Source organism: Mya arenaria, chromosome 1 (genome assembly GCF_026914265.1).
Source record: "Mya arenaria isolate MELC-2E11 chromosome 1, ASM2691426v1".
Classification (NCBI taxonomy): Eukaryota; Metazoa; Mollusca; class Bivalvia; order Myida; family Myidae; genus Mya; species Mya arenaria.
In genome coordinates this window covers 7713645-7737321 of record NC_069122.1, presented here as the reverse complement: position 1 = coordinate 7737321, position 23677 = coordinate 7713645, and the positions used below count along the sequence as shown (strand labels likewise).

The window sequence follows — 23677 nt, the reverse complement described above, 5'->3', positions numbered from 1 at the left end:
CCGATACATATGACATAAACTAGATATATTTGTTAGTGTATCGGCACTATACTGAATGCTGTACAAGACGGCAGCAGATGGGCGGCGATGCCATGGCTGATTTTAGCCGGTTATTCATTTACATTGAATAAAACGATATGGGTAAATAAATATATTTTACTTACAGTCACAACTCCGAAACCTCGCCTCATAGTTTCAGGACTTATATAAAAACCTACAGAAACAAGCTCAATATCTAAAAGTTTAAACATAAACCCCTTTTAATGGCACAGGGTAAACGCCAGAGACATAGAACACATAGAACACAAAAAACACACAAGATTATCACAAACAAGAAACATGGAACAATCATTCAAAACTCCACAAACAACACAGTGCATACGTACTATATAAAAAAAACTAGATATGGTTATCAAGTATTGTTAGGTACCGCCTTGGAACGGTCAGTAAAATGTAAATTTACTGGGGGGTTAAACTTGTTTGAGTGCACAATCTCACTGTTATCCCAACAATCCTGAATAAAGTAAAAGGTAAATCTTATCAAAGTATGCATTAACTTGAGGGGGAGGGGTTAACTAGTTAAGCAGTTTACCAAGGCCGATACTGTCTAGTAATAATAGGTTCCAGTGTACTGTGGATGCAACTCTAATTTACTCTTATCAGAAGAACAAGGAGTATTTCAGCGTACATGGGTTGAATATTGTGACATACCATGCCTTGCCTTAGTGGAATTCCCACATAAACACGTAGTTAGTCGAATCTATCAAGATTTACACCAAGCGGACCATTCTTCTTTTTTTTATTTCATACACAGTCAGAACCCCTTTGGAATATAGAGCATGCTGTGATACCCTATCTGAGACCTAAACATATATAGGTTCTACATTGTGGTCTGAAACAAGGACAAAATCAATAAAATGAACCAATTATAAAACACTATGCCAATATAGCTTTGACGGGTTTTGATTGGCTTATTGGTCAGATAAATAAGAAAGAGCATTTTGATTTGACAAGATGGTCAACTTACTTCGAACAAATACCTACTACTGTTTGGTTTAGGGGTGTTCTACTAACAGTTTCAAAAGTAAAATATTTCTTTTTATAATATTTTATTATATTATTGTTTAAATTGCTCTCAATTTATTTTGAAAATATTTTTTTTTTATACAAAAGGATTGAAAAATGAGTGTCAACAATAAATTTGAAGAAACTCTACAATCCGATTTGCTATTTGACATGGAGCAAACGTTCAAGGGAAAATGAATTAACAGGTAAAAAGAGTTAAAAGGGCAAAAGAGTAAACTGGACAAAAGAGAAACCATGGCAAAATAGTAGACAGAACAAAATAGTAATCATAAAAATGGTAAACAGAGGAAAAGGAGGAAACAGAACAAAAGTGCAACCCGAAAAAAAGCAAACAGGACGTACAAAAGTGTAAAAAGGACAATAGAGTAAACAGAACGAAAGAGTTAACAGAAGAAAAGAGTAAACAAAATGAAAGTGTTAACATAACAAAGGAGTAAACAGAACAAAAGTGTAAACGGGACAAAGAAGTAAACAGGAAAAATGATTGCTGAGGACAAAATGGTGAATATATACACACATGACACTTCAAATAATAATTAGATGGTTACGATAGGTATTCAATTTTGTAAATCGTAGTGGACAAATAGTCTGAAAACAACTTAATATATGACATGTTGTCTTTATCAATGGCGTTCTGGTTAAAGCATTGCTGTTTTATTGCGAGTATTACTGTTTACTATATTTATCAACGTTCTATTCCTCTTATATGTCAATGTGTTTATAGTGTTGGAATATTATCCGGACTATTGATCTTTTGGAAACATTGAGTATATAAATATTTAGTTTGATTTATTCAACTTAGGTTTGACTGACACCTTATAAATGTATTCAAAGGAAGCATTAACGTGTTTCTAGGCTCAGAACTTTACCACGCTTGTCGGGGAACATCACGTTAAACTTGTAAATGTTGCGAAAATACCACAGTATAGGTAAACACTGTTTCAAAAAGTAAATATATATTTATTTTTCATTCGGCGTCACAACAGGTATTTTGAGAAGCAAATTCTTTAAGCAATTCTTAGACATTTAATTGAAAGGGTGAGTTGTTAAATTTCCTTCACGTGGCTAAACATGTTAGTAAATGTTGAGCTACATCACTTATCTTGCAATGAATAGCGTGTGTTTCGGTGAACATCGCACTATTTTATATGTACGCTTTATATTGCAATCTGTTCCTACTTATTTCCGTTATTTTATTAAAATTAACAAAATAACGAACAGAAACGCTTTTCCGATACGGTATAAGATGATTATAAGACTAGTATTTATTGTACAAGCCATGAAACTGAAACTCATTTGGTCCACCCTCAAGACAATCTAGTTTGTTTCGACTTTAAAAAATAGATTTTAATGTGGACAATGCAAGACTGATATAGGTTTGGTATATGGCACTTTCGCTGAAAAACGCGCTGTTGTTAGTTATTCATTTAACACACACATATGTATTGTTTTCATTATCGAAAAAGTGATAAAACAATTGCCCATATATTGAACATTTCCATTCGCGGCATAGCCAAAACAATAAAGAAAAATATTAAGAAAAAAATGTTTGATTTATTTTTAAAAGAACGGAAGGTAGTTTTTACATATGTGTTAATTCTCGAGCAATGATTTTTTTAAAGAAAAAAATATCTGTCAAGGTTTAGATTTTATTTAGATTTAGACTTTTTGGATTTTATTTAAACCGTGGATATAAATAAAAATTCATGTTATCTTTAAAACCTTCTTTGGCTGATTCGGAGTGTTTGTCATGTGACGTCAATTTCTTCAAATATTTTGGTAATCATTTGGAAGAAAAGATTAGCTAATATATGTCGTTTTATTTTTAAAATGTTTTTAATTTATTTGTTTAGTACAATGATGCTTTTTATTATGAAACTCTATTAACACAGTTTTAAACCTTTTATTTTATAAGGCAGACTGTGTCTGATGCTCATAGTTTCAAACAATCGTATCTTTGAAAAGTGTTTGCATTAGGCGCTCTGAATTGTTTCCCTCCGTCTGCAGATGGAGTTGGGATCTCTTATCATTGAATAATATTGAGTTTACGTATAAGTTTATTATTATTTGTTTTATTATTAAGTTTCCTCAAGTTAATGCATACTTTGATAAGATTTACCTTTAACGGTTTTGATTTATTTAGGATTGCTGGGGTAAGAGCGAGGTTTGTGCACGTAAACTTGTTTAAACCCCAATAAATTTACCTTTTACTGACTGTTCCAAGGCGGAACCTAACAATCCTTGATAAACATACCTTGTTTTTTATATATAAAGTATGTATGCACTGTGCTGTTATTGGAGTTATGTGCTGTTCTTCCATGTATCTTGTTTGTGAGTTTTTGTTTCCGCGTTCGATCTCTCTGGCGTTTATAGTTAAACTTTTCGCTACCGAGCATTTCTGTAGATTAGCACACAAGTATAAGTACATATAAAATAACACTTAGACTACTTATGATCTTATTTAAATCAACGTATGATTATACATACTCAAATATTCTTTGATTGTCTCATTTAATTTCAAATTGAAAAGACAACGTTACTTTCTACAACTGTGAGAACACTTACATACTTAGACAACCTAATAAAATGGCGTAATAATACCGCAATTGATGCTGGTGGTTGTTTTCGACTAAAGAGCACTTCTGATGATTCGAAACATCAGCCGAGTGAAAAGATGTACGAATAGCTATTTTATATTATGCAAAACTGGTAGACAGGATGGGTTTGTCCAAAGAAGAATGTGTCAATAATAAGCCAATGAAGGTGCAATCTTACAAATCAACATGATAACCACGGGCTACAAGGATTAACTAATAAAACTCAAAAAGAATGGAAAAAATAAACACTTATAGAATAATTTCACGATTGGGCAAATAAAATGGGCCATACTAAACAGAAGTAAAAACAAAACACTACGTTCGGAAAACAAGAGCTGTCACATACACGATTAAACCGAATATCGGAACATCATACGCAAACGTTCCTTTTCCTTTTCATTGCATCTAGGATGTCTCGATTCCCGATTGACGTACACGTTTTCGTACACTTAACGTATCTCGCCCATCCTGCGTTGCGGTCGAATGTTGATAATTCCATGACGTGTGAGGCAGAAGAGAACGATAACAACCAAAACGCACAACAAAAGTACACCTGAAACATGTTATATTGTTTAAAGTATGTTATGTACATATATTAAGAATAAAAGCATTTTCACCAGGTATTTTCACGCTACATTACGTTATTGTTTCGTACATACCAAGAATTATTCCGACAACAGTGCCAGTAGAAACCCCTCCGGTTGATTCTTTTTTTGCTGAAGAAAGACCCACGAATATAATTATGTATTTCGTGCAAGGCAACAACAAATTTACTTGATCCTTTTTAAGACGCTAATGTATTTTTAAAAAGAGTGTTACAGTTGTTTACATTAAAAATACTACGTTGATGATAATAATACAAGATAATCTGTATGGACTAGACCCAATAGCCTTAATGTTAATGTTCATTACGAAAGAAAAAAGGTGAAAGGTCTTAAAGGGAAATAACAGGGGTGCTCTAGAATATCGGGGCATCAGCTGATTCAAACAAAGCAAAAATGGCAGAGATTTATATAGAATTTGTGCCATTTAAGTACGAACTTTAAAATTAAAATTTTACTGTTCATCTAATATCTTAAAAAGTCTGAAATGTATTTTAATGACAACACTTTTTGAGATGTGGCGTAAGCTATGGTTTACTAGATCCTTTTCAGGGTATTATAAGGACCTTGAATGATAGCACATATTTGATTGGGGGCACCATGTAACCATGCAAATATATCATGCAGTTAACTAAATATCTTAGATTACAGATATGCGCTTTGAGATATTTCAATCTATATCAAATAATAAACGAAATTTATAAATGCAGTAGTAATAATACATGTAATAAAACTAATAAAGGAGATCAGATTATCAAATCACATGTATGTTCTAAATTAACCGTGTTCTTAAAAAATTGTGTTTTAGAGTATGAAAAAATTAAAATTGCCATTTTACACCAAAGTTACATTAAATGAAAGCGGTGATATGGACTACAGAGTAATATTTATACAAATTGGTTCAAAAACATATTGCCATCAACTTTTAGCAAACTTTAACTCTCTTTTCTGAATAATATTATGTGATCAAAGGAGAGTTATGCTTTTGTTTTTCCTAATTGTTCATAATTTCCTATTACCATCCACTACGTTTTATTAAAAATATAATATGCATTTAGCGTATGTACGAGTAACTATTCCACATAACAGTTCAAACATTGTACTCGCAATAATATGCATAATGCGTACGTACGAGTAACAACCGACAGGTCTTCCCCAAATGCCTGAGCCGTTCCACCTTCGGCCTTTATCTGAAGCCCTAAGTTGTATTCAACCTCAGGGTTCAGTCCGAGAAAATCAAAGTAGGTAGCAGTACTTGGAGTTGCAAACGATTTAAGTTCAATTTCACCGTTTGAGTCCTGTAAAAATAAAGAATCTAAAATGCTAAATATGTAATTGTTTTTATGAAAATAATTCAAGGTTTAAAATTTATTTTTAAACAGCAAAGCGAATGTCAATTGCCACTTCATACATAACAACCTTCAAGTTTTAAATATTAGTAAATTCATATAAAATAGCATACACACTAGTTAGGTTATCTGAGTTAAGAGGTGTTTTCTTCTCATGTTTATATGACATCAGTACAAATAAAATATTGCATATCTTTGTTCACATATAATTGATTTTCTGTACTTCTGTATTCTGTGTGCATTTGATGAAAAGTATTAACTTCTTAACACCTGGTCAGTATGCTCTGTCTTACCCTGTTTGTAAGGATAATGACGATGTCTGCAGCTCCAAAACAGGACTCCGATTCAGGAAGGTCCCATGCTAGTCTAAAACCAGTTGGTGACTTGTTTTCAATCCTCATGTTCGTTGGGCCATTGTCTGTAGATAAAAACACGATTGTCGCGGAACTGGAATTATGTACTTTAACTATTTGGCTTTCATTAGGAAACTAGTAACTATTAGAAGTTTATAGAATTACAGTCCGTATCCTGTGAAGAAATAAGTACTAGTGTCCATATTGAGAGGTCAAGTATCCCTTGTAGGGCTCGAACTCACAACCTCTTGGGTGAGAGGCGGTAACCTTGCCCACTCTTATCCTAGTTAAGAAATTTAAGACAAGACGTTCAAGTTTCATCCGGTTTAACAAAGTACAGAATAAAACAAAATGATGAAAAAAGGCTCGGTTTGAGGGAAACTACTAAAGGGGCCTTCTGACGTTTAATATTGTCAGATTTCGAACAAATGAAGTCTGTGTGAAATGTGAACTAAACACTTGTAACAAAGATCAAACATCAAGTTCGGAAAAGAGCTGTTTAGTTAACAGATATTGAAAAAAAGTCATTGAATGGAACATTTGCCGAGAACCGTTAGTGAGACTATCGAACCGGAACACTTTTCCAATTAATTAATATAATATATTCAACTAATACAAAGGGCTAGCGAATACGAAAACAGTTTTGTCCGGTTTCTAACGAGACATGAACGTAGCAAAAAGCATTCAGTCTGAACATTTAAAGGAGCAAAGCAAATTTGCTTTCATAGATTTATTCTACTTACATTTTTCCAAACCATGAAGTTCTGTCAATGGACCCATCTGAAAAGAAAAAGTTGCATGACATAGTTTTTACCAATATCATGTTGTACTCTTCTTTGAATATTTTCTAAAATACAATGGTAATGGAGTACTTAAGTGGTGTAAGGCTATGATAGATAAGAGGCTATGCCAATTTAATATGGTCCTATAATGAAGACATCAATTAGTAGACATGTTTATGGTTTATGCTTGTGTCATTTTGCTTTCTGTCTATTGGGTGGTCATAAGAAGGTGACGATGCTGGGGATAGAAACATGTACATTTTTGGTCAAAGGTGAAACACTTAGATAACGATGAGTTGTCTTCACGACTTTCAAGTCTATATATCCAAAAGTATGAAAGGTTCTCTAACCGACCTTAACACTGAATGAAATGGCTGAGGTATTAATATTGCTAACGTAGCCCACTTGTCTTAGTATTTATGTGAAAATCTACAGAAACAAGCCAAGTAGCCGAAATTTTAAACATAAGCAATGAGTTGATTCTTGCGCTGCATGGCGTAGCCATGTGGATACCCCAGTTCCCCAATATACCGCAAGACCACGATCCCGGGGATCTTTACATCAGAACGAATCTTACGTCAAATGTAGTGGTTGCTGTAAGCATTGCTTGATTGTAAGCTGTGATCTCAAGCTCGCCTGAAGCCGTTTCAAGATCAGCCTTGCTGACCGTCAGCCAGCAATTGTCTATGTCCACAATTTGTAATGGTAGGAGGCATATCCCATTCTGGTCTAACCCGATACACCGCGGATCTGAGTTGTCATTCTGAATAATACAGCTGAAAGCATCAGCGACATTAAAAATCGAAAATAACTTATAGGTAAGAAGAAGCGTTCTTTTTTGGTTAAACGAAGAGTTTGGTCTATTTGTGGAGTTTATATTAAGGTAGGGGGTGTTAGTATATAAAAAAGGTGTTTTTCACATGTGATGGCCGTATTAAGATAATGTACAATCGGATTATATCAGTGCAAATACACAAATGAAATAGAACGTAAAGACAAATACATAAATCATAAGCAAAATTTAAGTACCCCTCTTCTTGCTTCTGTAAAATTTTGGTACGTCACCATGTCATCCTTCCCAGGCATTTTCGCTGTTAGTTTTATTCCAATCTTGTAAACACCACTTTCTCGATCAGACGCCAAAAAGGTTGCTCTGAAAACGAAAAATAACTTTCTCAAGAAGTCGAGAAAAAATAGAACAGTCCCATTTAGATTGACACTCCTAAATCACTATAACAGAATCTGCATTATTGTCAAAAGTTGTGTTGAAGATTATTTAAAAAATATTTTAATACCCGTATCAGTACCTGTATAACTAACTCGCACTAATTATAGAGAATTAATAAGAAGCCATACTTCCGAAAGAATATTACAAACCTAGATGCATGTCTGTATGCACCATCATCAACATTTAATTCAACGCGATGATCTGAACTACTTCCACTTGAAATTGTTGGCGGAGATCCGTCAATTCTCATGAATGTCGAATCCGTTTTTGTATTACCCATAACATCAGTAGCTCTGACCCATACGCGCAAACGGTCGCCATCTTGAAGGGTTCTCAATGTAGATGTACTTTCTTGAAGAGTAATTTCTGACCACCCTCGTGTTGGTACTTCCTCTGATGCAGATTGGTCATATACGACCTCATATTTGACGATTCCATGGAAGTTGGGAATGGCGGCACGTGTACGTTTACCGTCTTTGTCATCAAGAGAAGCGGCAACAAACCTAAAATAAAACGTAAATTCAGTTCGGTTGTTTGTTTTCGATTAACGTTTTAATGTATGAAAGTATTTTTTTTATTAATGTGCTTGTTGATTTGAGTTCTAAATAAATTACTTTTTTATGTCTGGTAATAATCTTGATCATATAGACGATTGAGCGCTTGAAATTTATTCGGTATTCTCCGTGAACCAATTAAAATTACATAACCAATACCCGAAAATCACGAGTTTAAACATATGAAGTATATTTGTAGAATATCGGTCAAACCCATGACGTACCTTTTACGAAGCCTCACGCGCGGATAACATTTTATACTGTTTACCGGTCAACAGTTCAAAACATTGTAATATTGATAACTATTTGTAAAACAGTCGGAAATAATGAATTTTATTTATATAGGGCATCGGGTAATTATTCAATATGTAAACAGCTTAAAAGGCATATGTATATCGTCGCTTAACCATCGTCTTGATTCAAATGTTCCAAAGTCATGGGATAACCTTTAAGCCAATGAAAACATTTAAAATACAATACGTACTTCAAACTCATTAATATTCCATCGTATTCTATGTCCCTGAACTTAATTGGGAACTCCTCGATTTCAGCCAGAAATTTCCCGTCTTCATGCAATTTGTTCGCAAAGTGTCCATCCCATCTCACGTTCACCGTTACCTTGTTTTCTGTTTAAACATAGCTGAGATATTTTACCAGCGCGAATATAAAAACATTCAAAAAGAGAAAAATGTACATAACATTTATTTAGGGATAGAAAAGCACAAAATGAAATTCAAGCATGAAAACAACAGTATCTGATAAATTTAACTGTTCAATTCTAAAATATCATTCAGATACATTCAATAACCTCGAAATCCGGAAAATCACTTCACTTCGTTACTACACTGTTATTGAACGCATGACAACACTAAACATCTAGTTTACATCGTGTAAAAATAGGATGTGCTCTATGTTGTTTATATAATAGTTTACTTTAAATGTCTCTTATCAATGTGACGAAGTAAATGCGTGTATTGCTACAAATGAACTCGCTCGAATATATGCGTACCCGGTGTGGTAAATACACCATGTAAAATACCAAACATATAAGCAAAAAAATCCCTTGGTCAATCCCGGACAGACGACATTATTTTATGAGCGTGTGTCATACATAAAGGGGAAAACTAACCTTTGCTGGTCGAAGGCGTTTGCCAAGTGTATCCAGTCTCCTCCACAGCACTGGAAATGTATAGCTTCTTGTCCGTCTCGTTACTCACTGATATCACGGATGTATCATCGTAAAGAACAAAGCGTCGAGCGATTCGAGAATTGTTGGCCATATCGGACACTTTCAAGAGCACACTGAAACAGACATTTCCTTCCATAGGTTTAGATCTTATGCCTACAAAATTAGTGTATTTCGATTTGATTTCAGTGTATAATTCAAAGTTAACATATTAAGGATACTGAAAATGTTCGTCGTGCGTTTATATCTTTTAAGCGCATACTTAATCTGTTTCATCTTTTAAGAACGAGTTAGTAAATAACTTAAATAATTCATTGTAATGCTCCGTTATTTTTAATTTTAAAATCAGTTAATTAAAGTCCTTATATTCTTGAAATGATTCTTAAAACATTTTTAAAGTATGCATCGATCGAAAATACCTGTACATCCCAGGTTCGTCGGGCGTGTATGAACTAGACATTTCTCCATCAGTATGGTTAAGTGTTTCACTGAAAACTGGGTCAATAGGCGTGGACTCTTCAAGTCTTTCGTCTCTGTTGGGTGCCAGTTTAAGAACCTCAATATAATACTGCCACATACCAGACATCGCATCTGTCCAACCTGACCATCGGGTTTGTATAGTACTCTGAAAGAAGGATCAAATATATTGGATAATAACGTTGTTACATGATTATTTACGGAGAAAATACAATCCAAAGATACATTATCCAGCCAGCAATGGAAACAGGACACCATATGTCCTGCCTTGGTTATTTAACAGAATTATCTTGCAAAAACATTCACCGTTAGACAAAGTTGTTAAGTGATTAAACGAAGATGTCGTATTGTATCCATTTTTATACACTGCAATAGAGGTACAAAGCACTTACTCTGGTAAATTCATCGTCTATATGAAGTGGCTTTGAAAGACACGACCCAGAGCCTAAAGAACAGTGCTCGGGTACAACAAAGTCGAATCGAAACTCCAACTGTAAAATAATAGACCCATTGTATGATATTGAAAATGATATACATCTGATGTATACAAATCATTGTCCAAAGACACATTATGGACACTAGTTGTTCAATATACATAGACACTTACATTTTCCTCGCCTTGAAGGCCATTATAATGTTTGGTTGCAAACGGTTTGCCTTGGTCATCGATGTTTATTAGTTTTTGATACCCACCGCTACGCGATCGGAATTTTAGAAGAAGACTGCAAATATAACAATAACGATAAACATCTACTGGCATTCTCCTACCTGGTAATTGACAATTGTGCTGCTTTGAAATGATTTAAAACAATACTTAAAAAAGAACATGTGTTGGGAAAAGCCTATTACTGCAATTACTTATCAATAAAACATTATAAAACTGTAAAACCAGTTATTATCGCAACAATCGCTCATTATCTTTATTGGTTACGACTTACATATCTCCATGTTCAATCAAGGTCGCAAAGTTGTCTTCGTTGAATTCACAAGTGTCCTTTTCTACTTCAGGATTATCATTGCTTATACCAGTCTCACAGTTGTAGGTTTTGCTGGAAGCAATAAATCTTTTGCTGCCTCCTAGAATAATAGAAGCAAAATTATCATGTATAACTATCATGTGATAAAAGCATACGAATATATATTTTAGCAATGTTGCACTTGTTTTTCTGTAAATGAATACCAATCAAATCGAGACAAAACCTACTGTTTTCACACTTCATTGCGTTTTTTTAGCTTTATAATATCTTTCCAAGATGTAATCTTATGAAACTGTTTAAAGATTACCTTAACAGCTTATCATTTCTCATGGTGAAGTTGTATTGATATCAATTCGCTAAGAATAAGGAATTTAGTTTAAGCAAATAACAAGATGTTGTATTTTCATTTCGTATGTTTGAAGACAAAATAATGTTTGTACCTTAGCAAACAAAAGTGATGTTTGATAAGCAAGTTTGTACCGTTATTGGAAGTGAGTGCTGACTACATGCTATACATACGCTGGCTCCAGTAAATGAACAACAGTTAACAGATACACTTACCATCACGTGGTATTTTGCTTACAGATGCCTCTATACTGCTCGAAACGATTCCCATTTTAGTTTCATGGATATAATTAGGTCTTTCTGGGATTTCAGGATTGTCAATCAGCGTATCGAACTCGAACCTCAAGTTGTTGAAACGCTTTTGATTGCTGAAAAAATAAAATTGTTTCTAAATACACTTATAAATCTACCAAATTAAATAAACGGATAACTGGATCGTAGTTCAAACACCAAAATTCACCTGAATCAAAAAACCAACAACCGCTAACATTAACCATCAAAATGTTTTATTCAAGTATATAATGTTATTGATATACTAAAAAGGATTAAAGGTAACATTTAGTCCTTTAGACGTTGATCTTCACGTCTCTATAATTGCAAGGAAGCTTTTAATAGCCGTACTTTCCATGTACTCTTAACTTTAATATACATTATAGATGGTTATATTTGGATGCAATGTCGCAACAATAAACGTATGCTTGTATTATAGTGCTTCATTATAATCGTTCTACTGCAATACTTTTATTCTTTGATATCAATAACATCGACACTATAAAACGTACCTCCAAATAAGTGTGAAATTATTTTTATCCTTTCCGACCACTGTGAACATATACTGTGTTTCATTATCAGAGCGCCGTATGAGGGCGAGTGTAACGTTGCTCTTGACGATTTCTGGACGAAAGTCCTCCGCAGTGCTGTTAACTTAAACAGGTAACATATTTTAAAAAGATAAACGGTGATCAATTTGTCAACAAGGTCATAAGGAGTGTATGAGAAAGCAGTATGAACATAACTTGTGCATATTGCTTTATTTCAATATCAAGTGTTTTACTATTGCTGAGGAAGAAACCTGTTTAGCTTTTACACAAAATTCTTACTTACTAACATTAATGACAGAGTTACGGTGTGTTTTTTGCTAAACTTGTGCCTGCGTTATTACTCTGACAAAATAATAATAAGAAAACATCACGTTTTCACAATGGCATTAGTCTGACTTGTGATAATATAAAAAGTTATGTTGTTTAGACTCTTGGGTGTCAAAAATGATTCTAGGATCAACAACGGTTAATATAAATTATTTAAATTTTATTTTTGATTGAGTTTTGGCTTCAGCGGAAATATTTATTCAAAACGGACAAACGGATTCATCGTAAATATATGATTAATTGTTTATAATGGCAATTACCTATTAGTCCCATCATGTTTTAGTAATGTAAACTTATTTTTGTATGCATATCAAAATGGCTTCTCTTAATATTTTTGAAATTTTTTACGCCCAGAATGAAATTAAATGCCATTACAAAATGCAACAAAACTTAAAGTATAATCTAAGTGTAAGTATAATCTCAGTGTAATCAACATTAAGCCCGCCCAACGTCATAACAAAATTTGCATTTCACGTTACTATCTGAGTACTTAATGATTTGCAGTTTGAACTAAAAAAAAATGGTCTTAGAGGTTTTCCGCAAATGCATCTGAAAACATTATTTTTATTATTATTTTATTCTATGATATCGAAATTGCAGAAAACAATGCAATTATAGTAGAAACAAATTTTGGTTTAAGTGGGGTGCGGACCCATTCCGATACAGTCAAGACCCTTCCCCAGACATTATGTAACCTGAACCACTAGACCACGATGACTACGATACATCTTGTCGATTCATTGACTTCTTGGCCAGACAATACTTATATCAAGTGATAATTTTAATCAGCCAAGGACGTGACAACAAAGCATGAAAATTGTAGTCCTCAAAAAGATAATTTTGAGCAAATATCACCATTTACTGTAGTGTTCTAGCTTTTAGTATCTTAGTTTAAACGCTCCTTATGATTTGGCACTTTTTATTTCGGCATACACATAAAGTGCATTTTAAAACATCATAAGCAAGTACCTACCTATCTGCGATTTTTAACTAAACAACAATGATGTTATTCTCCGCCCATTTATCTGCCTCATTAGCACATAGTAAGTCTGTGGAATTTCGTTGGTATCTATCACACATTATTTTTTATTAAAGCATCTTGTGGACCGCAGGAATTTATCAGACATTATGAAAATCGATCATAGTTATATTCTCACTTTTATTTTTGTTTCTCTATTTATTCCATACTATGTGGATGAGGCTTTAATTTTGTCAACAACAGACAGTCACGCTGCTCAAGATATTAATTAATCGGCCCCCTCCGGCCATCTGCATTATACTCGGCCCGAAGTTTTCATTGTTGAACAAACAGGCAGCTATTACAAAATAAGTGCTAGTTCCTAAACTTGTTTGGTTTTTCGAAAGTGTAATTGAGGTAGGTCAATCTCAGACCGAGACTTCGACGTAGTGCGGACTATTGAAAATAAGCTTCACCTATATAGGCAATAATTGGTAGATCTATCTTCACTTTGTTCACAAAAAAGCAACGCAGAATTATTGAAAAAAAATCGAATTTGTTCCGGATTTGTAAAAAAATAATCTTTTTGTTTGAGTATTTTTCTAAAAATGGGGAATTCAGGGGCTAGGTTTTTGGAAGAATAAAAAGGGTCATTGTTTTCTTAAATAATTTATCAAAGTATTCTTATAAGAAGCATACGTCACAAGACTGGATATTACGAAAGTCATTTATTTATTCAAATATTCACGAATGCTTCATGAATCGGTTTACTTATTTCTTTAAGGAGTTAGCCTTACTGTTAATGCATCCGTCTGATGGGTTCGTGGAATAAAACGCGGGTTCACACGTGCATGAATTCGCTTCACAGTCCCCAGGATAGCAGGGGCGTCGATAGGAACAGGTGACTGCAAGTATAGTCTCCTATGTATTTATATATATTCAACAGCCTCGTATACGCTATAATGATAACATTACCATTGTAAATGCTTCATGGATATTTTTATACAAAGCAATACTTAGCCACTTAAGTATTTGTTTAATTGAAAGCTTTTTTATGAAATGATGCATAACACACTGCATCAATCGACAACCAATTGTCTTAATAACTACAACATTTACTTCATTCAGTGTATGAAGATTGTAACATCAATAACAATTATATCCTCTGATTTGATATAAAAGACAAATGTATGCCTAGAAAACTTTATACTGTTATCTTATATCAAATATGACTATATGCTTTAATCTTATACTAAATACAATATTAATATCTTATTTGAAAACAAATAAAAATATATACTAACGTGTCTGACATGTTCCACCAGTTGACGAACTAGGGCAATTACATACATTTGGAGATGAACATGTTCCACCGTTCAGACATCTTGGCCGACAGACAGCTAAAATTTGAACGATACGTATCGATATGCATGTCAGCCATATAATATTTTCCCAATTTCGATATCATCATTCAAACGTATCATGCTTATTAAAATCTCTGATACAGATAAAACATTTAATATTAATATAAAACAAATAGTCATTCAGTCCGTTACCGGCTTCGATACATACCTTCGGGGCGGACTTTTTACCGAGACCGGGAAGACGTGATGAATATATATATTTTTAAATGTTCCTTTAAATTGTCTTCTAAAGCTGCTTCACATATACGGATAATAACAAAACACAGTTTAAATCAATATGTATGCAAAAAAACTACAGAAACAACCTCAGTAGCAATAAATTTAAACATAAACCCGGTTTAATGGCACTGGGTAGACATAGAACATAAAAACAAAAAATCACAAACAAGAAACATGGAAGAACAGCCAAAATCTCCACAAACATCACAGTGCATACATACTATATATAAAAAAACTAGGTATGTTTATCAAGGATTGTTAGATACCGCCTTGGAACGGTCAGTAAAATGTAAATTTACTGGGGGTTCAAATCAGTTTAAGTGCACAAACCCCACTCTTATCCCAATAATCCTAAATAAAGAAAAAACGTAAAAGGTAAATCTTATCAAAGTATGTTTAGCGGTATCTGCAAATGGGCGGTACTAGGCTTAATCCAGTTAAACTCAATTATGGTAAGAGGTTAATTTTTGAAATAGGGATTAAAACATGAATATTAGCTTACATAATATGTAAAAATGATTTACTGGACGTATACATGTTTAAAGATAAATATATGGAAGAATTATTGTGTCAGGGATTTATCCCACGTTCTGTTGTTTACGTCTGGGGATATTATCACCCAATTGCACCGTGTGGCCTTATATTTAATTGTTGTTCTTTTTTACATTTTGTTCTTATCTAGAAAATCGAAATTTGAACCTGCAATGGCAAATGACGTAAATTTTGAAAGCTATGTAGTTATTTCGTTTTCATACATTAATTTAGTGTCAAATACAGCAAAGATAAAGCAATTATGTGAATAAAATTCAGAGTCAGCGAACAATGGAAATTTGAAGACAATGAAATCTTTATTAGAGGAACACTGACACCTTCTGACTTCACACATTTTAACCAACCCAACTGCGTTCCAACCCCGATAATGACATCAATCCCGCAAGTCATTCCATAAATAATACCCAACATATCAACAAGTGTAACATATGTACATCACTCACGTGTATCGCAGTTTCGGTAGCTACTCGTTTTCCAACCTGGTTTACACGAATAAATATAACCATACGAAGGACTGTAGTAATAGCTGTAAGCGGGACACCTGGTAAAGAACATAAGTAAGAAAGTACATATAAAATATTCAGTTATAAACGTATACGTGTTCCTTTAACCACAACGAAAAAAGAAAGTATCACCAATGCTTCTCCAACAGCAAAGTATAACTCTAAGCCGCGACGCACGTATTTCGTGTTAACATAAGTGAAATAATCAATGATAAAACACTAAAACTTTAAAAGGACTATAACTGTCGAATCATTTTTGCGATGATTTATTTAAATGCGTACCAATGCGCCCATAGCATCCACGGTTTTTGTATAACATTGTTTAAATGGCTATATAGTGCCTGATTATATCAAATATACTGAAATGAATTTTCAAACTTTCTTCTCATTTTGTTCCATAAAGAGTCAACGAAAGTGTAAAAACGTACATAAAAAGCGAGTTAGACCATTTATTCGTTAATATGGCAAGTCTTTTTTATTCGACATGTGTTTGACGTTAAATAGAGTATTCAAATTGCGAATGGCTCAGGCATGCAGGTTAACAGGTTTCATAGGCAATGTAAGACAATTTTTGCATTGCTTATTCAAATACAATGTCATTGAAATACCCAATAAAACAATAACAGCAACTGAACGTCATACAACCCAAAATCTCCGCTCTATGGGTAACGATAGATGATCGCCTCGCTCTTGGCACTAATCGTCTCAAAAATAAAACAAAACAGAGCAAACCCTAAACTATTTCCTAAAATTTTAATTCCGTTATCAATTCATGAAAACTACGTCTTTAGCACTGTCATAACTGGGTTTCATGCTTTAGCGCTACCAGAACAGGAATTCTATGGCACTTAGCTTCATGTTAATTTCACAATGAGTTGCAATGTCTTAATAATTGACATGTCAATATACCTGCAAAAATATGTTTTAAAAATAAAGAAGGAGATATCAAACAATGAAATATAAAAATACGAACGCTACTTTAGTTGCTGAGTATAAATCACACTCTTAAATCATAGTGTCGTAGCAAGCAAAACAATGTATTTTAATAAGGTAAAGTACAAGAAAATATAATTTCAAAGTTTAATATGACTAACAGTAAAAGGTACCTTAGACGATGACGACAACTGTTCATGTCACAGAAAAAAAATGTTAAGACCCTTTCTGCGTGTTGCAGCCCATTGGTTTAAGAACATACTTACCACCATCGCCTATACCAGTCATATCCCCAAGAATAGTGGTACCGGTAACGGTAATAGTAACTAGATCGGCAATACCAGACCAAACTGTAATGCGTCACTCCAATTCGCCTCTGGTAGTTTCTGCAAAATATGCATTTGATAAATATTTTTCAACTTGACTGCTTTTACATATTCATCGTGTTGTTTAAACTTCATATGTATGGATTCGTAATGAAAAATTCTTCCAACTAAGCCTTAATGGAAAGGTTCGTTTTAAGACATGTCATTTGCATGAGTTGGTGTTTTCTAATGAGCATTTCAGTGTTTAGATCAACCTGTGTGACTTACACAAAAGCGTCTAAATAGTTGCATTATATTAGGTGTTTGATACATTGTGTCAATGTAATTTCTTAACGTTTAACGTAAGAGTGCCCAACAATTGCCAACCAAGCTTCTCACGGTCAGAAAAACGGAATTTATTATGAAAAATCATTTAGTTATGTCCTTGATTGCACTAGATATGTAATTTTATTTTGGTTTCTGTTTTTTATTGCCCAAATGTTCATTCATACAAACAATTATAAATGACACATATATGTATACCATTTAATAAAAACCGTGATACCAAATAGTTTCAATAGAAACAAAAACATATTTGAAGAAGTGTTCTGTTGTAACCTCACTATTTGATTTAATAAGATACTGGTGCAAATAAAGAATTTATTTACTGATTTGTTCAGCAAAAGGCTTAAACCCGGCTTCATTTCATGTTCCCATTTTGTAATGTATACATTTGTTTGGTTAATGTTGTAAGTTAAATGTATTTATTGTGGTGATTAATGTTTCCAAAACTTCTCGTGAACAATTTTCAGCTCTTCTTTTATTTATTTGACGAGAATTACCAAATCAACACAACTTGATTTTAAAATCGAAATAAAAACCATATTTTTAACTCAACTTAATTAACTTGAGCTTTTGAGTTAGAAATAATAATAATAATAATAATAATAATAATAATAATAATAATAATAATAATAATAATAATATCTTTATTTAGAGAAGGTATAAACACATTATGACATAATTACAGGTTCAACCATAACAACATCATATTTACAATGTGGCCTTCTATGAAAAAAAAACAAACAAACAAAAACAAAATGCATTTGGTAAATCATAAAACATCTGCATCGCACTTATACATTCCTATACAAGTCTTTCTGATGTTTTGAATATAATTATTCTAAACAAATCATGTTTAATTAACATAACATTTATTTCAATATACATCATGTACACGCCGACAGACATTCAATAAAACACAACAATTTATAAAACAACAGTTATTTCAATCTTTAAGATAATGAAAAGATGATATACCTTTTTGAAACTAACCCTATGCACATTTCAAGAGGTGCACTTTATAATTATGCTTAAATGTGTTTAACTTTTTTTGCATTTCGAATAATATTCCAAACCTTCATACTGTAGTACGAAAAGGAATCCATGAAATAGTTAGTTCGCAGTGTTTGTATCAAAACTAAATATTGTTTTGAAGTTGATCTTAGAGAATAGTGTTCATTATTTACAAAGATTAGCAATTCAGACATATACCTCGGAGCCTTTCCATTAAGGGTATTATAGACAAGGGTTGCACAGTGATATTTACACCTGTCTGTAAACGTTAGCCACTGAAGTTCTTGTAACAATCCGTTTGAAGATGATCGTTTAGGAATTTTAAGAATGATTTTTGCAGGCCTATTTTGCAAGGATTTAACTTTATGTAAGTAACTTGAGTTTCCCCCAAATATGACAACAATAATCTAAAATTGGAAGGATATATGCATTGTAAAACAAAAGTTTCATCTCATCATTGAGGTAGAACAATAGACGTTTCAAAAGTGAGATTTTACAGTTGATTCTTTTGCAAACAATTTCTATTTGCGTACGCCATTTTAGATTATTATCAATATAGATTCCAAGTAGTTTTTGCACAGTCACATTTTCTAATGCTGTTCCATCGATTGTAAGATTTAATTTACTAACTTGTTTTGTTTTATATATAGTTCCGATAACCATACATTTGGATTTAGTTGGATGCAATGACATGTTATTTATTTGGCACCAATCGACAACGAGATTAAGATGTCGTTGTAGTTTACTTTCAATGATGTTTACATTACTACCGGTTTCATGCAATGTTGAGTCATCTGCAAATAAATCGATGTTCATATTCGTTTTACAAAGCGCAATGTCGTTGATATATATAAGAAACAGCAGTGGACCAAGAATGGATCCCTGAGGTACTCCTGATGATACTAGAAGCAAGCCAGACTGTATGTTTCCGACTTTAACTAATTGTTTTCTATTAGATAAGTAGGATTTAAAAAAACTTTATCGAATTTTCAGAAAAATGATGCAAGTTTAATTTATGCAGTAGAATTTCATGATCCACTAGATCAAATGCCTTTCGTAGGTCTAGAAAGACAGCACCAACAATTTTGCCACTGTCAATATCTTTTACCCATGCATCTATTAAACTTGTTAACGCTGTACGACAGGAATGGTTTTTCCTAAATCCAGACTGTTTGTAGAATGGAAGTGATTTGAACTTGGTTTCCAATGTGCCTTTCAAATATGTTTGATATTGTTGGCAATATCGAAACTGGACGATAATTACTTGGATCATCTTTACATCCTAATTTAAACGATGGTAATACACGTGCAGTTCTCAAGGAGTCAGGAAATATTCCGTTCATGATACTGTTATCTATAATAGACGCAATGCATGGTGTGATGAAGTCACCACAATGTTTAATTACTCTTGGGCCAATCTGTCGCGGGGGTTGAGATGTTGCTTGAAGTTACCAGACCTCAGTCCGGTTCCATATCTGTTTCCGCCCGAGTGTTTGGTGTGCGGTATATGTTGTTGCCGGAAGTTACAGTAAGTCTGGCCAGTACCATATCCGCTTCCGTTTGGCGAAAACGGATGTTGACGTAAGTTCCCGGACGTCTGCCCGGTCCCAAATGATCTTCTATCAGAAAAGACATTTTGAGCAATAGAATGCCCGGATGTTTGACCGTTTCTGTTTACGCTTTTGGCCGGATGTCCTTCGTTGGAGACAGGAAGCTGGCTGTTCTTTTCGGTCCATAATCCCTGACCACTCCGTGTCAATGGTTGAGCGTTAGAGCTGTTGTTCTTTCGACAGGTTGCAGGTTTGATAATGCACAGTTTTGCATCCATGGTGCGAAAAAGTAAACTCGAGCCCCTCTTACTCAGATGTACCCCGTCTAGACACAAGTAGCCATTTCCATCTGTAAATGGCGTGAATACGTCAATGACATTGTGATTGAATTTTTCAGCTAAGCTGTGCAATATCACATTTAATTCACGAATGTTATCAATGTGAATATCCGATTGCGGAGCTACTGTGCAGATGTAAATAGTACATGGTGTGGAGCGTAACGTCTCTATGAGTGACGTCATTTCTTCCTCCAATCTGCGTAATTGTCTTCCGCGGCTGACGTCATTTCCACCAACATAAACGATGACTGAATTGAATGTGTCCACATCCATTTCCTTCACCTTTTTAGATATAGTTTCCATCGAGGCGCCTTTTAATGTGCAAACATCAACATTTTTGTTTAGACCCTTTTCACAAATACCTTTGGTAATGGAGTCACCAATTATTAATATTTTTATCCTTGATCGCTTGATATTAATGGTTGTTCTTGGCGATCGGAGGTGTTCTTGCACTTTCAATAACCGACGATATGACACTTTTTTCACTGTCCGCAGTTGATGTTTTTGTCTAACAATAAATCTGTTTTCTGCCGAGTTTTGGTGTTTTCATTTAACTGTTTAATAGCATCAGATATAGCCTGTAATTTCTTAAGATCTGATTCGTGTATTTTTTCACAAGTTGATTTGAGTGAGATATTGCTTGAAATCACATCGAGGTTTCTGTCTGTATGCTCATTGTTAGTTTTGTTTTGCCTTTTAATGCTACACAATTCGTCACGGAGTTGTGCAAAACTCATTTCTGTCTGTGATATGTGACAGCCGAGCGCGTTCTCTAGCCTACTCACTGATTCCTCGATGTTTTTCAAAAGTACCATGATGTCTGTACAGTAACTTTGATCTAGAATGTTCTTACCATTTTCTGAATCCTGTGAAGTATGCGAGTTATTCACGGTTTCATCAACGTTCACCAGCGTGAATTGCACCTCGTCATCACATTCAATCACAGTAACATTCGGATGATTGATTTTTTCTGTGGTTTCCAAAAGCCCTTTAAGAGAAACGTTTAAGTCTTTTATTGATATTCCTTTTTCGGATAACCCCTTTTCTATTAAGGACACAATCTGGGGGAAGTCGTCGTCTAAAAATGAATCAGTCATTTTTCCATTGACTAAGCACGTGGAGGTTGTGTGGTACATATTTAAAGTGTAAGACAGCTTACCACTATGCACCTTGTATCTCGTTTGTACCACTCGCTGGTGTTTGTCATGAACTATCGTTTTTGAGCTGCGATCACATTGTTTGTCCGAGCTGAAAAATATGTCTGCCGCAGATTTTAACACTTCATAAGTTCCTGTATTAAATATGAATTTAATACCTCCCAATGTTTGTTCCACGGTAACAGTGTCTCTATCACAAGCATAATATTTTTTCTGTAGCGCTTTCTGTTTGTTTAAGCTGTAATTCCTCTCTTCAACTTGTCCGTTGCTGGATTCCGGAACATTTGAATTCACATCAATATCCATGTTTAAGGAGTTTTCTCGGCAATTTGGATTTTAAATCGTAGGTAATACATGACTTTGCCAAATGAAACTTTTTTCGTTGATTTTTAGCAATATTTACCGTTAAATTTAATTAAAAACACTCTTTAGAAGACGCTGTTTTAAAAGTTGTTTATGTACGCCGGACGTGACGTCATTGTATTCATTATATTATTATTCATTTGATATAATAAAAGAATGTGTTTAACATTTAAAATTCGTCAGATATCGTGTATTATTAAGCAAAGAATGCTACCGTAATCAAAACGATACAGCATAACACTATATAAAATAGTTTTTAGATAGAAGAATACACTATTTCAAAAGGTCCATCTTCATACTTATATACACTAATAAGTAATATTATCTTAAAGTGTCATCCTTTTTAATTTAAGTCAAACTCACAAAAATATGTAGGAAAATGCTAAGAACATGACATTATGATAATTTCGATTAACGACTTTAATCTATTAAGATCTTTTTTGAAACGGACTCCTTTGTCGTACGGATTTCGACCGCATCAATAACATTATCATTACTTACATACACTTACTATAACATGCACATGTATAACAAACATTATTTGTGAGTAATAAACCTTAAACTACTTACTAAATAATGCATTTATGAGGAATATTAACTACTGATTTATAACAAGATTGTAATTCTATATTTAATAGCAGAAGATGCAAAATCATCATCAGCAGCAGCAGCAGCAGCAAGAGCAAAAGTAGCAGCAGCAGCAGTAACAGCAGCAGCATGAGCGGCGGCGGCATTGTCGTCGTCGTCGTCGTCATAATCATCATCAGCAGCAGCAGCCGCACCAGCATAATCATTATCGTCATCAATATCATCGTCATCGTCGTCGTTAGTGTCATGATAATGGTAATTGTTTATTAAAATTATTTTCAGATTTTTTCCCTGTAATCGTGCGGCTGATACTAGAATCTTTATTTGAATAAAATCAAAGTCGATAGAAACGCTTCCGTTATATGAACTAAATTGTTTAATGTACAAAAAAAGTCTGCTATTTCTGTAAACAATATTTATGCAAAAAGCTACAGAAACATCATCTAAACCTAAAACTAAAACCTACCCAGACCAGCTCTGTGACGCTACGAACGTTACAGCCAAAGCAGCAAACACAACAAGTCCAAGATACATCCCCCGCATCATTCTGAGTTTGTTTCAAATTTTATTCACATCTGCAATTACAATTAGAAATTATTTGCAACAGTTTTTGATATTCTGCTCCAACAAAACATGTTTCCATGAACCCTTAGACTCACTCCTTGGGCGGAAGATCATGCTGTTTTATAGATCTGGATCCGGAAGTTTTGTAAGTAGGTCACCCGTTTTGGGATTTTCTTTGCAATG

General features: G+C 33.8%; 1 protein-coding gene across 4 annotated transcripts in view; it reads right to left on the bottom strand.

Moving 5' to 3' along the window:
* Positions 1-3530: 3530 nt before the first annotated feature.
* LOC128228694 (uncharacterized) overlaps positions 3531-23677 on the bottom strand; it is a 29589-nt gene continuing 9442 nt past the window's right edge. For all 4 annotated transcript variants that reach the window (XM_052940160.1, XM_052940175.1, XM_052940169.1 and 1 more), the window contains 21 exons: positions 23397-23505; positions 17540-17659; positions 16281-16378; positions 14947-15042; positions 14440-14547; positions 12319-12460; positions 11753-11904; positions 11153-11291; positions 10822-10936; positions 10607-10705; positions 10157-10362; positions 9681-9853; positions 9036-9177; positions 8147-8500; positions 7799-7922; positions 7347-7532; positions 6731-6767; positions 5928-6052; positions 5418-5583; positions 4343-4399; positions 3531-4236 (listed from right to left, as the gene is read on the bottom strand). In XM_052940160.1, coding sequence (XP_052796120.1) covers positions 4133-4236; positions 4343-4399; positions 5418-5583; positions 5928-6052; positions 6731-6767; positions 7347-7532; positions 7799-7922; positions 8147-8500; positions 9036-9177; positions 9681-9853; positions 10157-10362; positions 10607-10705; positions 10822-10936; positions 11153-11291; positions 11753-11904; positions 12319-12460; positions 14440-14547; positions 14947-15042; positions 16281-16378; positions 17540-17659; positions 23397-23476 — 2823 coding nt within the window. In that variant the 5' untranslated portion in view covers positions 23477-23505 and the 3' untranslated portion in view covers positions 3531-4132. The remainder of the gene's footprint in view (positions 4237-4342; positions 4400-5417; positions 5584-5927; positions 6053-6730; positions 6768-7346; positions 7533-7798; positions 7923-8146; positions 8501-9035; positions 9178-9680; positions 9854-10156; positions 10363-10606; positions 10706-10821; positions 10937-11152; positions 11292-11752; positions 11905-12318; positions 12461-14439; positions 14548-14946; positions 15043-16280; positions 16379-17539; positions 17660-23396; positions 23506-23677) is intronic.